The sequence below is a fragment of the Triturus cristatus genome, chromosome 10, assembly GCF_964204655.1.
Source record: "Triturus cristatus chromosome 10, aTriCri1.1, whole genome shotgun sequence".
Classification (NCBI taxonomy): Eukaryota; Metazoa; Chordata; class Amphibia; order Caudata; family Salamandridae; genus Triturus; species Triturus cristatus.
In genome coordinates, this window is record NC_140593.1 from 404393133 (window position 1) to 404413352 (window position 20220).

The 20220-nt window shown below is 44.2% G+C and overlaps 1 protein-coding gene across 6 annotated transcripts in view; it reads left to right on the top strand.

Annotated features, from left to right (window-relative positions):
- The first annotated feature begins 2056 nt into the window (after window positions 1-2056).
- The window catches only part of KIAA1217 (KIAA1217 ortholog), a 1240780-nt gene continuing 1222616 nt past the window's right edge, over window positions 2057-20220 (top strand). For all 6 annotated transcript variants that reach the window (XM_085631670.1, XM_085631677.1, XM_085631672.1 and 3 more), the window contains exon 1: window positions 2057-2288. In XM_085631670.1, coding sequence (XP_085487796.1) covers window positions 2072-2288 — 217 coding nt within the window. In that variant the 5' untranslated portion in view covers window positions 2057-2071. The remainder of the gene's footprint in view (window positions 2289-20220) is intronic.

The window sequence follows — 20220 nt, forward strand, 5'->3', positions numbered from 1 at the left end:
TGCTAACCATCACACTCCTACAAGTGTGACAATTCGGACTATTCCAGGCCCCCAAAGCTATAAGAATGGCTTGGGCGGCAGACAATAGTCATTGTAATGCATATTCAATTAATAACTAACTGTTGTGGTCATCTCTAATTTAGCCAGAAAGTGCCACCTTGTGGCTGCCTGTCACAAGCTCCAGTGTTGACAATTAAGTGCCGGAGCTGAGCACTGGAAACTACTGGCTCAAATTAAGCACTGTCTCTAACAAGTAACTGGTGAGCCACTAGTAGCTCTCCAGCTATTTGTAAGTAGCACTCCTGTGTCCAGCCCAGCCTATTAAATTAGAAGCTTTTGCTTGGTTGAATTAATATGTGTACTCAAATGAAATGTGTATATTCAAGACAAAGATGTGTGCCTTTTCACAACTCATAAGCTGATGTTTGGAGAAAAATGGTTGAATTTTTCAAAATATAATCAAAACTAATATTTGAGTCAAATATCATGTGCTGAGGGAGACTTATTACTAATATTATTACCTTGGTGCCAGGGCATTACATGCATGTTAAGTATTACCTATGTAGCGACAAACTCACAAACCGTTTTTTTTACATTACCAATGGTAACCGTGCCTGATGCACTGAGATAATCACTACTGGTAATCTTGCATATGGTGGCCACTAATGTTCTCTTGTCTGATGTGGCGACTAGTACAGCACGACTAATATTAGTAGCTCTGGACTACTTTAATTGATTGCAGGTAGCTCTTGTTACAGACACGGCTGGAGACCCCTGCTCTAGAACATTAGTTTGTTGTTTGTGGGCCTCTTCTGCAGGTCTGCAGACAAAAAGCTCATAAATATCACTGTTAGGCAAACCATGACCGAGGGGAGGAGACTCTGGTCCCTCATGAACAGTGAAGGAATAATAAAAGAGGAATTATAAAGATAGGAATGGAAACACAGAGAAATAGGAAAAAGAAAACATTAGTAACATGAAGAAGAAAAGGTATGGATGGGAGAAAAAAGATGGGCAGATACATATGGGAAAGTAACAACGGGAGAATGATGGACAGGCGAAAGAAGAAGAGAAAGTAAAGATGATAGAAAAGGTGAAAGCAAAAGGAAGGTGAGGTATAAGCATGAATTGATGGAAGGGTGAAAGAATGCAAAGTTGAAAAGATGTTAGGATGAAAGGATGCTTCCAAGGGTGAACGGATCAATAGGTGAAGTGGTGAAAGGATGTAATGAGGGAAGTCACATTTTCTATTACACATTTTAAAAATATCGTCTTGCTGTTAAGGTACTGCTACTGTATTTTTTTTACATTTCGACTTCCAGTTTTTCAAATAAAATATGCGTGTGTTTCTATCTCGCATACAACTACATATGTTGTTGCCCTGTCTTACTGCACTGTCTTTCTTGCGTTATTTGCAATATTTTAATGCTTAATTGCAATTGACGTGAGGAAACCTTTTTACGCGGACCTGTTAGTATCAGATGTGGAGAACTGTCAAAAGCGGAAACGAAGTCTACATTTTAATTTGTACCTTCATTTCACATGCCGTCACGCTCAAGTGCAGGAAAATAAATATTCTTGTCGTGAACTGAATATTGATATACGTAAATTATTTTAATTGCCTTTTTTTTTTCAAGAAAAGCATGGATGCCGTGAGCTTTTTTCTCCAAATTGCAAACGTGGAAATAGGCAGAAGGGAAACGTCTGAACGGTTTTCTCGACTTTACCTGAATAGATGGGGCAGGCTGAAATTCTTGCTCACCCGTAATGATGCCCAGTGTCTAGTCTGTGCATGCCAGCAGAAATACCTCTGCACGCGCATGGCATCTGGTCTGGCTGTTTGGTTCACGAGCTGCCACAGAAGGACCATCCCAAGTTTTACCTCAGCACATACCTACATTCCTGAGTCGTCGAGTCAGACGAGCTCTCTCCGTGACCACAGGAAGCTGGTTTGAAAAGGATCACGCTGGCGATGGGGCGCTCTCACTGAAGTCTGAGGCCGCCCCAAATCTGCGGAAAGGGCTGCAAGAGAGTGCAGGCTCCCAGTCCTGTCAGAGAGCATATCCGTAACATGTCCAAGCCCTCGCGCTTGGCCAGGCCCGCATCGTCAGCTTGTGCAGCATCAAAACTGACTGCCTCGAAGAAATATGGCTCTCCCAGCAAACCCAGGAAACCACCATCGAGTGAAAAGATTCTGAGAACCTGCAGTGAGGGGAGCCTGGTGAAGCCTCGTCATGCGGAAACGGCGCAAGTCCTTCCACAACAAAGAAACAGGAGCACAACAAAAGGTAAAACTATTCAGACCTCCACTTGGATAGAGAAGATCACATTTTAATTCAAACCCCAGCTAGTCGAGCTGACAGTGCTTGTAACTCCAGGCTTGTAAACTTCCCTAGCTCTCTTTCTCTATCTGCTTTAATTTTGTCTTGCTTTTGTTCTTTCTTTCCTACTCTTTCGATCTTTCGTAATGTTTTCTACAATTCTCATCTTCTTTGTTGGCATCTTTCTTTCATTCTTTTTCTTTCATCTCTGTTTTTCCTTCACGTATTTACCTATTCTCTTTTTTGTTTTGTTCTTGTTCTTCTTTGTTCTTTTCCCCCTGTCTTTCTTTCCCCTTCTTCCTCTGTTTCTTCTCTCTTGGTTTTTCTTCTCTCTCTTGCTGAAATTTTGCTTTGTTTATTATTCTTTGGATCCACTTTTTACAACTTTAAAGCAACAATTACTCAAAATACGTTAACAAATCGAATTTGTAGATCTCCATTTTTTCCTCCTCTTGGTATCAAACGTTTCACCATCAGTGTTGGAGAGATAAATAATATAGATTCATTATTCATGGCCGAAGGCAGTGTGGAGACTTAAATTGATTGTTATTTTCTCTTGAGCTGATGTATTTCTATTCAGCATTTAAGAATATATTTGTGTCAGTTGTAGAAGGATGGACTATGTGAATAGTAGAAAAAGTTGTTGTTTTTTTTCATATGATGGAAGCGCTGGTCAGAACAATCTTAAGCTCCAAGACAATTTTTTAAATTTTTTTTTAAATCAAAGTATAATAGCCTCTTTTATTATTTTGTATGTCTTTTCGTGCATGGTAGTGGTGTGAGCTATGTTAATAAGCGGGTTGTGCATAAAGGCACATGGTGGTAAATACACCAGTGTGGGAGGCTGCAAAGTTTTTAAAGTTATAGGTAATTGTAGAATTATTTATTTTCTACTATTCTTTTGAGTTTAGAAAGCTTTATTAAGCATCATAAACCAAGTAGAACATCAGTACAGAGAAAAACAAAGGCAATGCAATAGTACAATAATAAAATTCAAATCATACAATTTGGCAAATGCCAATACAAAAATAGGGAATATACTTAGTGAAAAAGCATTTTAAAAGGTTTTGATTAAAGGGCAGGGAGGGTAGAAAAGAGAGGAAAGGAGAAAGAAAGGGAGGGGAGGGGGGAAATGCAAACAATGTACAGAATAAGCATCATATAATTACCGTAAGTTAATAAATGCAAATATAAAGTAAAAGAAACAGTATGAGAACAATGACCAAGGAAGAGAAAAAAAAAAGCAATAAAACAACTGTTTAAGGGGCAGATTGGGAGAGAAAATTAGTTAATGGCAACCATAACAAGTCTTTTTTGATCAAAAGAGGAGCAGTGGTGGCAAAAGCACGATCCAGCCGGTGATGATGACACAATAGGTTCCACCATGCATTGTATGAGATCTTAGAAGTATCTTTCCAGTTAGTCGTGATTATCTGTAGAGAAATGGCTATATACAAATCTATAAATTTGCGTACATTGCTAGAAACATTCCATATAGGAGCAATACCACCCAGAAAGATATGGACAATCTCAAAAGTGTGGTTAGTGGCTAGGATTTCGTTCAATTTAGACCAAATACGGGACCAGAGGGATTTAACCATCGGACAGTGAAAGAACATATGAAAAAAGTCACTGTTGTCAGAGGGACAGGACCAACATTTTTTAGAATCAGTCAGTTTGAAACGAAACAAATCAGAGGGGGTAAAAAAAAGTTTGTTGTAAAAAAAATACAAAGTCTGAGTGGTGCTTGCAGAACGCGAAGCAGTGTGCAATTTTAACCATAAGGAGTTCCAAACCTGAAGGGAAAACTCTTGAGCTAGATCCATTTCCCAGGAAAGTTCAAGTTTAGACTTGGTTCTTTCGGCAGGAGAAAGGGAGAGCAATTTGTAGATAGCAGCAGCTTTAAGCGGAATAGAGAAGTCTGGTAAAGGGAAAGTGGTTGAGTCCGCAGTGGAGAGTGAAGCACCATGAGAGATAAAGAGATCTAAAGAGTTTTTAAGCAGGGGATACTGAGAAGAGTGAGCGTTGGAGAGGTGAAAAGAGGCACGAATGTCTGAGAAGTCACACAGGGAATTATTGCTGAGTAAAGAGTCAAAAGTAATAATGCCTTTATCAATCCATTCTTTCCAAAAAAGCGCTTTATGATTAACCTTAACGAATTTGTTATACCAAATTGGGGTTAGGGAGTGAAATTCCAACTGCGAGAGGGAAGAGCGGAAGACAGAAAGGGCAAGTGCTTTAGAGTGTCTGAAGATAGGAGTGAGAAAACGTTGCGGAGGATGAGACAGCCGAGCAGCCGCGACAAATGAGAAGGGCGAAAGCTGCGCAAGTTCTATAGCGCTCCAGGCTGTTATAGGGGGGTCAGACAGGTCAGATAGAAAGGGCCAGATTTGTTTCAAAGTAAAAGCCGAGTGAAATCGAGTAATGTTAGGGAAGTTAACTCCACCCAAATTTTTGGGTTGCTGAAGACGGGAGAGAGAAATCCTCGCCTTACGTTTATTCCACAAAAATGAGGTAAAAATACGGTTTATGGTTTTAAAAAAATAGAATGGAAGGGAAATTGGAAGCATTGAAAGGTAAAAGTTGACAATGGGAAGAAGCATCATTTTAATGGTGGCCAGCCTCCCCCACCAGGACAAGAAAAGGGGGGACCAGCGTTCTATAAGAGAAGAGAGCTTTATAACTATATCCTTCTGATTAAGCTTAATAGTATCTCTAATAGTGCTAGCATAAAGAATTCCTAAACATTTAATATTACCAGAGTTCCATTCAAAGCCTGAACCCTGAAACATATGAGGAAGGCAAAATTTGTTAAGTGGTAGAACCTCAGACTTATCTATATTGAGCTTATATCCAGAAACCAAAGAATATTCTTGTAACAAGGAAAAGAGTGAGGGTAAAGAAGTAGATGGGTTAGAAATGTAAAGCAAAATGTCATCTGCATAGGCCGTAAACTTAATGTCAATGTTGCGAAATATGAAACCTGTATAGGATGGTGAACGACGAATTTTTTCCAAAAAGGGTTCTAACGCAAGAATAAAAAGAAGAGGAGAGAGAGGACAACCTTGTCTAGTGCCTCTATGCAAATAAAAATAAGGGGATTGGGACCCGTTAACCCAAATGGAAGTAGAGGGAGCAGAATACAATAATTTAACATAATGAATGATGGTAGGACTAAAGCCATGCCACCGCAAAGCACCAAACATAAAATCCCAACAGACTCTATCGAACGCTTTCTCAGCATCTAAAGTAATGGCAGCGATTGGAGAATCCATCTTTGAGGCCAGATGAATAATGTTAAGAAAAGTTCTCGAATTGTCAGTAATGGATCTACCTTTAACAAACCCGGATTGATAAATGTTAGTGAAATCAGGAATAACTTTATTAATACGAGAGGCCAAAACTTTAGCGTAAATTTTACAATCAGTATTTATTAAAGAAATTGGTCGATAGTTTTTGCAAAGGGAGGGGTCTTTATCTTTTTTAGGGATTAAGCATAACATAGCCTGAGTGAAAGAACCCTGGGACTCTCCCTGAGCAACAAAGGAGTTAATCAAAGAAAACAAATGAGGTAGCAGGATGTCCTTAAAATGGAGATAAAAACGAACCGTAAAACTGGGCCCGGAGTTTTATCTTTGGGAAGAAGAGTAATAGCATTAAGTAATTCTTTTTCTGAGAGGGGAGCGTCCAAGGAGGAAAGATCCGCAAAGCTATCCGAGGCCTTGGGGAGAGAGTGAAAGAAGGAGTCAATTTGAGAAGGCGAGGGAGCGGATTCGGGCGTATAAAGTGTGGAGTAATATTGAACAAAACAATCAAGAATTTTATCATCAGTATACTGAGGAGTCCCGTGAGAGTCAGTAATAGTTATTATTTTAGACTTTTGTTTTTTAATTTTAAGATAAGTAGCAAGAGACTTACCAGCCTTATTGCGTCCCCCGTACATTTTGGAATGAAAATTGAGAAGATTATTACAAGCAGAGTCCCAAGAGTGTTTATTATATTGCATTTTTGCTTTGATGAGGGAAGAGAGTGAGTCTGAGGAACTGGTGGTAAAATAGAGATGCTCCAGGTCCTTAATTTGTTTAAGAATTTGGGTCGACTTTGCTAAAGCCGTTTTCCTTTTCCGAGAGACAAAAGCAATAATAAAACCTCTAGCAGCAGCTTTGAAGGAATCCCAAATAAAGTGAAAATGAGGAGTGGAATGGAGATTATTTATAAAAAATTCCTTTGCAAAAGAAATAAATTGCTCACCAAACTGTGAATCTAGGAGGAGCGAATTATTGAAGCGCCAACGTTTGGAAATGGGAGAAGGTGAGGGAAAGTCCATATCAATAATCACCGGGGCGTGATCAGATATAAGAATTGAGCCAATTTCCGAGTTAGTCATAAATTGGAGTAAATGCTGTGTGAGAAAAAGATAATCTATATGGGAATGTGAGGAGTGTACTGGAGAAAAGAAGGAGAATTCTAAAGTGTCTGGATGAGAAAGTCTCCATGAATCAATAAGGCCTCTAGAGGAAATAGCATTAAAAAAGGACTTTTGCATCTTATTGGGAACATATCTGGTATGTGATTTACGATCTAAAAATGGATCCATTAGTTGGTTACAGTCACCACCCACCACCAGATTATCACTTGCGTGAGAGGAAAGAAGCTTCAAGAAATCCCTCCAAAAGGATAAATCAACACCGTTAGGACCATAAACATTACAAAAGGAAAATTGCGTATTGTTAACAGTAACATCTAAAAAAAGCCATCTACCACACGTATCATGGAGCTCACTGTGCAACTGAACAGATAATGACTTATGGAACAAAATAAGAACACCATTTTTACTATTGACTGCTGGGGAACAGAACGCCTCCCAAACCCATTGTCTGCGCAGTGAAGACAAATCTTGAGAATTAAGGTGGGTTTCTTGTAACAGTGCAACATGACATTTCAATCTTGCTAAATGAGATAGTACACGTTGTTTTTTGACAGGGTTGCGAATGCCTTTAACATTCCAAGAAATAACACGAAGACCATTCATTTTTGGAAATAAAGTAAAGATAAGCAGAAGAAAGAGTGAAAGTTAAGACAGGGTATAGAATGAAAAGCAGACTGAAAGTGGAAGTTAAATAAGTAGGACACTGTAGAGATAGCACGAAACGGAGAAATTAAAGCAAGTAACCACCACAAATGAAGTGACGTAAATATAAAAGAGAAAACAGACAAAGGAATACTATGATTGGAAAAAGAAAAAAAGAAAATGTGGAGTGTATCAAAAAGAGAAGAGGTTGCCAAAAGAGTAGAGATGACAGGGATAAAAAGGAGTGAGGAAAGGGAGAATACGCAGCAAAAAGGGGGAAGAAGCGAAGAGGAAAAGGGGAAGGATGAAGAGGAGGGTACAGGGGTACATAAACCCCCAGAAGGCATCCAAAGGAGGGTGACAAAAAGCCAGCAGACTTTAGCCACAAAAAACGGTTGAACAAAAAACATTACTGTGAGAGGGGGGCGACGAAGAACAAGACAGCCGCATCGAGAGGAGCTCATACGAGAACAGACTACTAAACAGTCTACTCACCAGATAAATAAAAAAATAAATAAATAAATAAAAAAACTGAAAGACACAAGACTATAAAATATAAAGCTAGAACTGGTAGTCTCGAATAAGACAAGTGAAGGAACTTACCAAACATCTAGAGAAAGGAACAGCAACGGGAGGGGATAAACACTGTATACGGCAGGATGGGACAGAGGACGACCTTGACAAGAACACTACAGAGGGAAATCCTGCAAAACAAGAGGCAAAACCAGGAGTGAGCAAAAGAAGCGCACAAACTACATGACTTATAACAGAACAACTTTAAGACAAACACAGTGGTCAAATACCACAAAAAAGAAATACAACTAAGGTTTGCTCAATTCCATAAGCTCTCCCTTGTGAGTATGTATAAACTTCCGCAAATCAGCAGGATCTTCAAAACTAAAAGTTCTCTCCTTATAAGTCACTTTGAAAAAACAAGGGTGAATTAGACCATAGCGTGCATTCATAGCTCTCAAAGCACGTCTGAGGTCCAAAAATTCCTTGCGACGGGAGGCCGTAGGCTTGGAGACGTCCTGAGTGAAGAAGACCTTGTGCCCCGACCAAATCATTTGCTTGTGCTGCTTAGCAGCCTGGAGGATGGACATAAGGTCTGAATAAAGGAGGAAATATGCAATAATTCCCCGAGGTTTAGATGCAGAAGATGTATTCCTAGGTCCCAGACGATGAGCTCGTTGTATGTTGAAGTCAGAGGATTTCGGGAGACCAACAATTTGAAGAACCTGGGACTTTAAGAATTGGATCATGTCCGACCCTTCCGAACCTTCCGGAATACCATAAATGCGCAGGTTGTTGCGCCTATTGCGATTTTCCAAATCCTCCGCAACCTTCTTGAGCTGGCCAACCTCTTTGGTAAGAGCGTCCACCTTAGTAACAACATCCTGGGCGTCACTGATCTTCTGTTCCACCTCAGAAAGTCTCGTGTCCAAACTAGACCATTTTTCATCTAACCTCTGAAGCGTAGCAACAGTGTCTGTCATAAAAGGACGAATACGGCGTAACTCCTCCATGATGTCTTCAAGAGTGAGAGGCAGCGGAGATTTATTTGGGGAAGGCGGGTCTTTTTTAGTACGCTTGACAGAAGGGTTACCTGAGTCCTTCCTACCCCCAGCCGAGCCACCATGAGGTTTAGTTGAGTGTGCACCCTCCATATTGATGGTATCACAACCAACAATGACACAAATAACAAATGGAGGAATGCAGGCAGGATGTTGGTTAGTCAATAGCAAGAGGAAGCGCAGCCGAAGATGGAAGTGTCAGGACACAACACAGCGAAGGACACTGGGGCGCTGAAAGCGCAACTGAAGAAAAAGGCGAAGAAAGTGGCAAAAGAAAAAGGAGCCAGCAATACCAACAGCCAAAATTGACCCCAAAAGATGGGGGTATGTCATAAAATTGAAGAAGGCTGGGGACGATTCTTGAGGTAAACAGACCTGGCTTCTTTTACAAGAATATAATCCAAGGAATCCACAGAGGCAGCAAAGGAGTCTCACCACTGACGATTTTTTGCGCAAAAAGATGACATACTATAAACCAACGCAGCAACCATAGTAACACCGTTGAAAAACAACAGGGAGCTGGTCAAAGAACTCAGTGGCAGCAGTAACGCAGAAAAAAAACGCTGTAGAAAAAGCAAAATGGCGGCCGCCATCTGAGGGTAGCAGAAAATGCGCAATTAAAAAGACAAAAAGACCGCATTTTGGTCAAAAAAACTTGCCAAATCAGTCTCTGCAGTTTCTCATTGACAATTCCATCCTGGAAGCAGAGCTCCGGTGCATATATGAGCAGCCTTCACGCTCGGATCGGCTTCGTTCTCACGGAGCTCGTCACCCGGCGGCCATCTTGAATCGCCGCGCCGCGCACTCTCATTTTCTACTATTCTAATAACGTTATTCTATGTAAAACCAGAGGTGTTACGCAGACTCTGCACCCCCTGCAGTGTAGGGGGGTCTCAGCTCTTCAGAGGACTCCCAACTTTTCGGTGGAACCCCATTTAGCCCAAGGCCAACAAATATCTGTGAGATACGGGGGACTCAGGGGCCCCTCATCACATTCAGCAGGACGGGGCCATCATTTTGCATTACACCAATGAGTAAAACGCATTGCTGTTAAGCCTATTTTAAATATGGTTAACCAGTCCCTAAATTGATCTTCTCCCAGCCAGCCTGTGTGCCATATCATCAGGAGAAAGTTGGTTTTCACCTCATCCGCACTGCAGCCTCAGAGGTTCACTTTCCTGCTTGTTTAGCTGCCTGCACCTTCCTGGAGAGTTCCTACTGCATTCCCCTATTCACAAGATCAAACAGTCTTGTCACATGCAATCATATCTCATGTAATGGATGGTGTGTCCTGTTTGTGAAAAATAAACACAGCCTTAAGGATAAAGGGAGGCAAGTAGTTGTTATGTTCCGCTGGATTTAGGCGGCCTTAGACAACCCGCTCCTGGCCTCACATCCGGTGCATTCCCACACACAAGAGGCAGACTGTACCTTCATAAAGCATGACAAGAGGAAGCATGCAGCCTCTTGGCACCAGCCTATTGCAAAACTTTAGTTTTCATCAATTGACTACCACTACAAACAAGATGAAAGGAACACGTTGTTAGAACAGGATAATGCCCGTGAATGTGGCCTAGCCTTGGCATTGCCCCAGTTACTTGCCTGTAATCTTAATGACTGTGATCAGGATTTTAGGGATAAGGATAATGAAGATTACAGATAAGTAAACTGCGCTTTATCCCTATATCCTTGCCCCAGTTACGTGTGAGAAATATAAAAGCTCTACTGACCGAAAAATAATTAATATCCATACAAGAAATATGACTATTATGCTCACATCAAAACCCTTTTATAGTGAAAAACAAGGTCAAGGCAAAAGAAACACAATAATAGATTATCATAAATAATTGTCAATCAGTTAACTAAGACATCACTGATTTCAATACACTGTCTGAAAACGTTCACCAACTATTGCCATACCTTAATTCTAGAATGTTTTCGATAAGTGTGTGGAGTAGCCCATGTGTCTTCTCTTCTATTGAATTTGACCCAAGAAGCCACACTACTCATGGTTGATCTACCAAAGATTTTATCGGGTAGCGAATCCTTAGCTGCTGCAGTAGCAATTGTTTCTCTAATCCATCTGCTTAGCGAACTCTCGGAAGGATTATCACCTTGATATGAACCACTAAAGTAATAAACAAATGATCAGATTTCCTGAAATCATTAGTAGGTTCCAGATAATTTCAAGTTCCACAATTTACATCCAAGTAATGCAACACAATTTCATCTTGAGAATGAGTAGGGAAAAAGAACAAATAAAAAAATCCTGTTTATTTGAAGTAGAGAAGCAATTTTGGAAAGATATTTAGAATGCTCTATTACTTACTGGTAATCTTCATTACTTCGGGTCCCACTGTCCTCGTCCCATTCATTATAAAGTGGAGATATTCATCTCCCGACAGAAAAAAAAGAAAAGAGGATGCTGGGACCCTAAGCCTAGCCCCTCCCACCGGGAGGACATAAGCAGTACTTACCCAGCATCCCGTCTGAACAACCGAGCCCATTCAGGAAGGCCGGCCGGCCGGCCGGCCGGGAGGGAGGGGCGTAGGAATGGGACGAGGACAACGGGACCCGGAGTAATGAAGATTACCGGTAAGTCATAGAGCATTACCCCCAGGTCCTTATGTCCTCGTCCCATTACAAAGTGGAGAATACCAAAGCAGAAAACCCGGTTCTTGCCCCCTTTTTATTTGCACTCTATACCAACGGTGTAGAATCTGCACTGTTAGGTTCCACTCCGGATGTCCCTTATATTAATTCAGTACAGGTCCCAATTTTATTATATGCGAACGACGCTGTGTTTTTAGCTCGTACTAGTAATGCACTGCGCCGCCTAGTCCTGGAATATACGCAATTTATGAATAATCTTGATATGAAAGTTAATTATTCAAAGTCTTTTATTTTAGTAGCAGGTACTAAGCAGCGAAATCGTCTGCAAATTATTACTGAAGGGGAAAAACTGGGAGTTGTCGATTCTTTTAACTATCTAGGGATTATGCTTGACCCCCAAGCTAATTGGCAAAAGATGATTGTTAATAGAGGGTCCCAGATGGAAAAGAATATTGGGGCACTAACCAAATTTATTTAAAAAATTGCCTTAAAACCAATAGATGTAATAAAAACAGTGTATCAAGCTAAGACTGTCTCTGCTGCCACCTATGGAGCAGCTGTTTGGGGAATGAGAGATTGTTCAAAACTACAGACTATTGAAGAGAATTTTTTAAAAAGGGTCCTTTCTTTACCAAAGTCATGTGCCAACTATAAGTGCCACATGGAATTGAGAGCATCCTACATTACAGACAAAATTGCTGTGGCACCGATTCGAATGTGGCACTCATTATGGCAAAAGGAGACCCTTGCCTTAACAAGAGACATTATAAAGGATGTTCTGAAATTAGATGGGGTAGGTAACATTACTTGGTTAACTTATGTTGAAACCACATTGAAAGCAGTTGGGCTACATCGTCTCTTTTTGGTTCCTACTACTTGTTGTTCTATCTCTAAAAATGACCTAAAAGCGCAATTGCTTTCTAATAGACAGATAAGAAGGGAGACTAAAAACATTAATCTGTGGACAGTAAAAACATACTTGGCTTCTCCGAGTATAATGCAAATGGACAAAAATACAATATACCTATCCTTCGCCACTAATTTACAGCACCGGTACATCCTGGTGAGATTTCGTTCAAGTCATATTTCTCTTATGTTGGGCTCTCCCCGTAACATTTATATTGCTTCTGACCTCCCATTCTGTTCCTGTGATCAGCGATCTGTACAGAATGATATAAATATTTTGTTCTTCTGTAAATTTTATTGTGATGAAAGGAAACGATTCATTATTCCCATTATGCGTAAAATGAACTTCAAACAGTGTCGTGTAGCCCTTTATTACCTGCAATTATTACCTGACACTTTCACCTGTTTTTCTTTGGCGTTCTTTTTGTTATCTGCCTTAAAAAAGAAACGTACAATCTGCTAAAATTATAGCCGAACAATGAATTGATTTTATTGTACTGTGTAAATAATTATGAATTTATATTTTAATGCAATCATTTTTTATATTTTTCATACACCTTAACCTTATTGTAATGCTGGGAAATGCTGTGAAATGTTTTTTTTAGCTGCAGTATACTCTTTATGCCTACTTTGTGTTAGTGAAATAAAGTTATTCTGACTGATTAGTAGGTTGCAGATAATTTCAAGTTCCACAATTTACATCCAAGTAAGGCAACAAAACTTCATCTTAAGAATGAGTAGGGAAAAAGAACAAATAAAAAAATCCTGTTTATTTGAAGTAGACAAGCAATTTTGGAAAGATATTTAGAATGCTCTATTACTTACCGGTAATCTTCATTACTCCGGGTGCCGTTGTCCTCATCCCATTCATTACAAAGTGGGACAGAAAAAATAGAAAAGAGGAATGCTGGGACCCTAAGCCTAGCCCCTCCCACCGGGAGTACATAAGCAGTACTACCCAGCATCCCATCTGAACAACCAAGCCCATACAAGAAGGCCGCCGGCTGAGAGGGAGGGGCGTAGGAATGGGACGAGGACAACGGGACCCGGAGTAATGAAGATTACCGGTAAGTAATAGAGCATTACCCACAGGTCCTTATGTCCTCGTCCCATTCATTACAAAGTGGAGAATACCAAACCAGAAAACCCGGCCTTCCAAACCCCCAAGCACACCCAGGAAACAACACCAAAGGCAGCAACCCAAGAGAAGCAAAAGGGAGAACTGCAGGAAACAACAGGCAGAGCATTCAGACAGGAAAGCACCCCATCAAAGCAGGGCCGTACCCCCCAAAGAAATGGGAGACGAACAACAGAGGGCAGACAGCCCAAACCAGGAGCCCCCCCCCGCGAACAAGTAAGGGGAAGAACACACCAAAAAAAACCCCAACAGAGGCCGCCCACAACAAAAGGACAGCGAGGAGGCCACAGAAAGAAGAAGACCCCCAGAGACTCAACCGGCCAGGAAGCCAGAACAGGCCAGCAGGGAAACAACCAAGGACCGGAAACTGGGACCAAGGAAATCCGAAGGCGACAGCAAGGAGGCAGCCAACCAGAGAAACAGGAAACAGAGGATCCAGGCCATCCAAGGGAAACCCCAACCCGCCAAACGGAGCAGAGCACGTCAAAAGGGCGACCAGAACAAAAAGAAGCCAAAAAGGAGGCACCCCAAAGAGACCTCAAAGGCAAAGCCTCAGAAGGGAACTAGGTGCCAAAGAAACCAACACCCCGGACCGCAGCGGACCAGAGAAGAAGCCCCAACAGGACACGCCCAAGGGGCGCACCGGACAATAAAAGGACAACAAGCCCAGCATCACCAGGCAGACACACAAGACCCCGCAGCAGCCCAGACAAAGAACCAGCCCCAACAAGAAAGAAGGGAAGCCCCGACTGACAATGGGACATACAAACAGCCCCAAAGGGAAGAAAGGAAAGCCCCACAGCCGACGAAGCACAAAGCACGAAGGGTGAAAGGGGGCCAAACCAAACCCAGAAGGAAGGAAGCACCAGCCAGGCACCAGCCACCCCTCCCCAAGCAGAACGACCAGGCTCCCAGAGAGCTCAGAGGACAAAGCCCCCAAAACCCTACAGAGGAGGACCAGGCCCCGGGAAAGACCGGCCAGCAACAACCACCAGAGCAGCCGAATGACCACCACCAACCACCCTGACAGGGAGGCAGAGCTACTGGGAGAGCCCAGGAACCATCCAAGAGCCAGCAAAGGCAAAGGCACACACGAGAAAGCCGGGGAAAGAAGAACACAACCCCAGGGACTCTACTCCACAAGGCCCACAGAGCCAGAAAGGAGCAGGCCGACAACCCAACAGAACCAGTCACCGACAGAACACCAAGAGGACCAGACAGCCAAACCCCAACCAAACCAAAAAGGACAGGGAAAAAGAAAGAGACCAGAACCGCAGGAGGCCAAACGCCCCACAAGGTACAAGTCCCCAACTGAATCAGGGACCGACAGGAAACCCCAGAGCAACAGGGGCAGGCAAGGCAAACCCCAAGGCCACAAAGACCAGGGTAGAAGAGGAACCCTGCTAGTGATGCCCCAAAGAGAACAGAGATACAGCTGACCAAACAACAGGCAGGCCAGCAAAGACCCGGGACCAACAAACCAGAACCCGCACAGGTCCAGAAGGGGCGGAACAGAGCCAACGGCCCAAAACCTCTGACCCCCGAGTGGGTGAAACGAACCCCCAAAGCCAGCCCAACCTGGAAGGCAAAAGCTGCCATGACGGAAGCCCAGCAGACTGCCCAGGTCAACAAACACCACGGCCCAGCACAGAAAGACAGACACAGCTTACAAAAGCACAAGGTGAAATCCAGCCACCTTAGGAGAAGCTGAGAGCAATGGCAGGAGTCGAACACCTGTCCTGCTAGAGCCCATGCCACCAAAGGCACAAGACTTTCTACTGAGAAATAGCACTGCGGACAAGGAGAGCGGGCCCCAGAAAAGGGAAGGGCATGCCTGGGAGACAGGAACAACCGCCCAGGCAGAAGACCACGGCAGACGGAAAGGGGAGGCCCAGGTCACAAAGGGCAAAACCCGCCCACCCCAGCAAGAGCCAGGCACACCCAGCAACCAGGCGGACAGGGCAGTAAAGACGCAGCCCATAACCAGACACAGAGGGGCTAGAGAACACAGCCCCCGTAAAACCAGGTAGACCCCCAGGGAAACAACTCCCAAGAGAAAACACTGCACAGGATAGCCCAGGAAAGCAACAGTACGAGGAACCAGGTCACCCAGGAGGACAAACCAGGAACCCACAGTGGCAGCACAAGAGACAAAACAGAAGAGGCCAGACGGAAGCCCACAGCACCGGGAATCCCCAGACGGACACCCAACCAGGCATGAACCAGGCCAGACCCCGCACAACCCCTGAGAGCAGACGAGAGCAGGAGCCCCCAGCAAGGAACGGTCGTACTCTGAAAGCAGGAAGCCAGCAACAGCACACAGGGGAAACAGCCCCCCCCCCCACGGGGAGCCAGAAACAGGAACAAGGCCCTACCCTAGGCCACCAAAGCCCCATACTGGAAAGCCAGAACCCCAGCGTGACAAAGAAACACAGCAAAAGACCAGGACCAGAAGGACAGACCGGGCACAGGAGGCAGAAGCCACTGTAAGGAGGGACCCGGACATGGCCCGAGGGACCCCGAGCCTAGCCAAAACACGACACGAGCCAGGAACAACCGATCGCGACCAAGAAGGCCGTAGGGGAGACAACCGCACAGAACCCACAGTACTCAAACATGCAGAGCCAAATGTGAGCCAGCGGCGTCCTAGGCACACCGCAGGAACCGCCCTACAGCACCAGGCATTCCCAGGCAGCATCCCATCCAGGCACTAACCAGGCCTATCCCAGATAAACTGCACAGAACAGACGAGATCTGGAGGTACAGAGCAGTCTGCACGGAGGCCCAAGAAGCGGCTAAAGCAGGAGCACCAGGGAAAGGCACCAGCAAACATGGCAGGCCCAGGAGGAGCAAGCTAGCCCCCCCCCCCGCAACACAGGACAGTGAGCCGATGCCGAAGCAAATATGTAACCCAGCAAAAACCCACAGGACCAGGCATTCTCAGGCCCCAACAGGTACGAACAAGGCCTGACCCAGTCCAACAGCAGAGGACAGATGGCAGCAGACACGGTCAGGGTGGCATGACCGGAGGCGGGCCCCAGAAACCACAGGAGCACCAGGCCAGCCAGCCCCCCATGTAAAGAAAAAGGGAAGACAGGAATACCAACAAAAAAAAACAGGACGTCATGCAGGAACGGAGAAGGCAGCACGCACCAGCAAAAAAGGCGCGGACTACTCCATGCGGGACTTACCCGGAGGGGGGTGGAGACAGGAACAAGGCCCCTCCAACCCCAGCCGCAGACAATCCACGGCGCTGCACAAACCCAGGACTGGAAAATAACAAGACAGCAACACGGGCCGGCCAGCAGAAGGACCCGGGAGGCCGGCTTACCAGCGTCAGCCGCGCACACCGCCCCCAGACCGTGGATGGACAGCCGAACAACCCCCAGCCGGAACAGGCAGCGGCCCTAAGGCATTCGCCACAGCGAGCCCAAGGAAACCGCTGTGCACCGCAGGCAACTAAGAGAGGCAGAGGGAGGCAAATAGGCACCAACCCCTGGAACAAGTGCCGAAAACAAACGTATAGCCCATGACCAAGACTGCATGTCGGGCAGAGCGGAGAGAGAAACGCCCTGCTTCCCAGGAGTAAGGAAACGGAGCACAACAGCACACCAAGCGTGGCAAAGACTCCAACCCCCAGCCAAAATCCCTGACCTTTGTATGTTCATGGTGTTGTGACTGAATGCAGAGCGAACATAAAGAAAGAAGAAAACCGCCATGCGGGACATACCCGGGGAGGGCGGAGAGAGAGACAAGGCCCCCCCTTCCAGCCACAGCCAGCCCAAGGCACCTGCACAAACCGCCGCCAGGACGGGAAAACCAGAAAGGCAGGGGAACCTGGCAAAACGGCACGTCTTCCACCCGGCCAGGCCCCAGGAAGACGAGCCCAGCAACCCGGAAGCACCCGGGAGGCCGGCACACAAGCCACAAAGGGCCCGCAGTCCATCATCAGCATGGCAGAGCCGGACCGGCCAAACCCAGCCTCCCAGCAAGCCCAGCAGGCCAGGTGGCAGAGCACCAGACACCCCGACCACACAGACAGGCAGCTGGACGGGGGAAAATCCAAGAAACAAAAGCCACTCAAGCCCAGCAGGAGCAGCAACAGCATCCCCATCTCAATTCTGTCGATAGACAGAAAAAAAGAACAGACGGGATGCTGGGTAAGTACTGCTTATGTACTCCCGGTGGGAGGGGCTAGGCTTAGGGTCCCAGCATTCCTCTTTTCTTTTTTTCTGTCTGGAGATGAATATCTCCACTTTGTAATGAATGGGACGAGGACATAAGGGACCTGGGGGTAATTAGTCTTTAACACAATAACATCCTTCAATATTCTCAGACCTGGCATGTTGTATAGCAAGACTCCTTGTTGAGCAATTATTCCTGCCAATGTTGTCGCTACAAGGAAAACAACTTTTAATGTCTAGTATGAATTCAATAGATGTAAGAGGTTCAAAAGGAAACTCTTGTAAAGACTTGGGAACTGATAAACTAATGGTAAGTCTCAAGGATGGGAAGAAAGGACAGAGAACATTCCAGATAAAGCAATACTCATTAGGAGTCTAAATCCAAGATTTTCATTTACTGAAAAAAACATCTCCAACATTCTCAAATGGCTCTAATTTGTTTTTAAGGTGTATACTGTCAAACCCTTTTTAAAACCATTAAACATGAATCGAAGTACCCAGTGAATATAAAAAAAAACACAGCAAAAACTATATTTCCAATGTCTAGAATATCCCTTAACTTTAAAAGGAGGTCTAGATCACTGAATAGCTACTACTATGTGCTCAGAAACTCCTTTATTTTTAACCCCAACGCTCTCAACTTCCAAAACGACAATGCCAGCCAAGGGAGAGGAAGGAACCCATGATTTGGAAGAGGAAAATGAGAGTGATGTATCCTCCAGGGAGGGGATAAAGCCATGAGAATAAGAAGAGGAAACCAAGATCTCACTCAGAATAGTATCACTACTATTGCATCTACTGCCTCACTCTGGATTTTCAACAGCAGCACATGGAGGGAAATCATAGAGAAGCAGAGGAGGACATTAAATAGACAAAGCATTCACTCCTAGGTCCCTGGTGTTAGAAATTGTACATAGAGCTTCGCTCCTTGACTGTTTTCCTGAGAAACAAAAAGATCCATTCAAGGTTCCCCAAATCTGTGGCCTACCCCTCTGAACACTACTGGAGTCAAACACAGGTCCCTAGATTTTACAGTGTTCCTGCTCAGTAAGTCTGCGTGAGCATTGCCCTTTCCCTTGATATCGCTGGCCAATAGAGTTAGGAGACACTTCTCTGCCCAAGTTCCCATCTTCATCACTTCCAAAATCAGGGAGAAAGATCTTAGCCCTCCCTGTCTGTTGACATAATCCATTGTCACTTCGTTGTCTGTTCCCAAACAGTTTAACCCCCCCTCCCCCCACAAAAGGCATAGAAAAGGCTGTATTTTTCTTTGGAGAATCCATATTCAATCTCTCCAAGAAATGTTTCTTACTGCTGCAATAATTGATCCTTCTGCTAAAGAGCAGGCTGTTGTGGATTTAGAATGAAAATCGAAACTGAAGATCGCACAGCGTGAGTGCTCACTATGACTATGCACACTCTCATACAAGTGGCATGGCAAGTAATACCTCGTTTCAGAGTATAGTAGACCACATAAAGTCGTAAGAAATTTTTAACAACATTTCTTGCAATGTGCCATCTCCAACTGACCATGAGAAACAGGGAAATCTAACTAGACTTATGAAACTGCATAAACATCACCTGACCTTCCATCCCAGGTAAACTCGCCAGTGGAGGTGCAGGGCAAGTAGGGGATTCACATTGCAGTCTGGTCTGTGTTAGGGCTACTCCCACACACTTTTCTCTAATATCTAATGCAAAAAAGTGCTGCTTCTTCCTTATTAATGTATTGATTTACAGGTGATTTCACAAGTGTGCATGCAGTGCATCAAGATTTCCTCAACAAGGGGTCAAAACTTGAAGATAGAGTTGTAGGCTGTTGCGACAAAGCTGTTGGATCTGAATGCAGGTGTCTCATTCCTATTTAATGGTGTCAATCATATATCCAGCTTGACTGACAGCAACGATGAAGTGTACGCACAAGCACATGTAGACGTGGCCAGGACAATGTTGGTTGGCATTGACAGACCGAGCAGTGTAGATTGACCTGGGTGGATAATGTGCATATGAGAGAACAACTTTGATTTAAGATTGGGCGGTAATGAAAAACCCTCCTATTTCTATAGTTAGTGCTAATCCAGAGGTGACTGGACTGGTAAAATTTTCTCCAACACACCAGGTTTACAGTGAATGGAATTTCCCCATGGATCCTCCTCTGGACTTTGCCTGTACATGGTGTGTCCAGTTGCACGTTGAGCTGCCCACTTACATCTGCATTTTGTATTTCTATTTCATTTCTGAAGAACTGTATCTTCCTGATGCACTGTAGATAGTAATGGCATGGTGCACAAGACCATAGGTAGCTGAAGGATTACATAGAATGGCGGTGAAGCTGAAGGGTTAATTAATGAGAGGACAACCGGGGCAGTACAGTACACTGCATATGCTACTAACAACAGTAGATTGGTGGCTG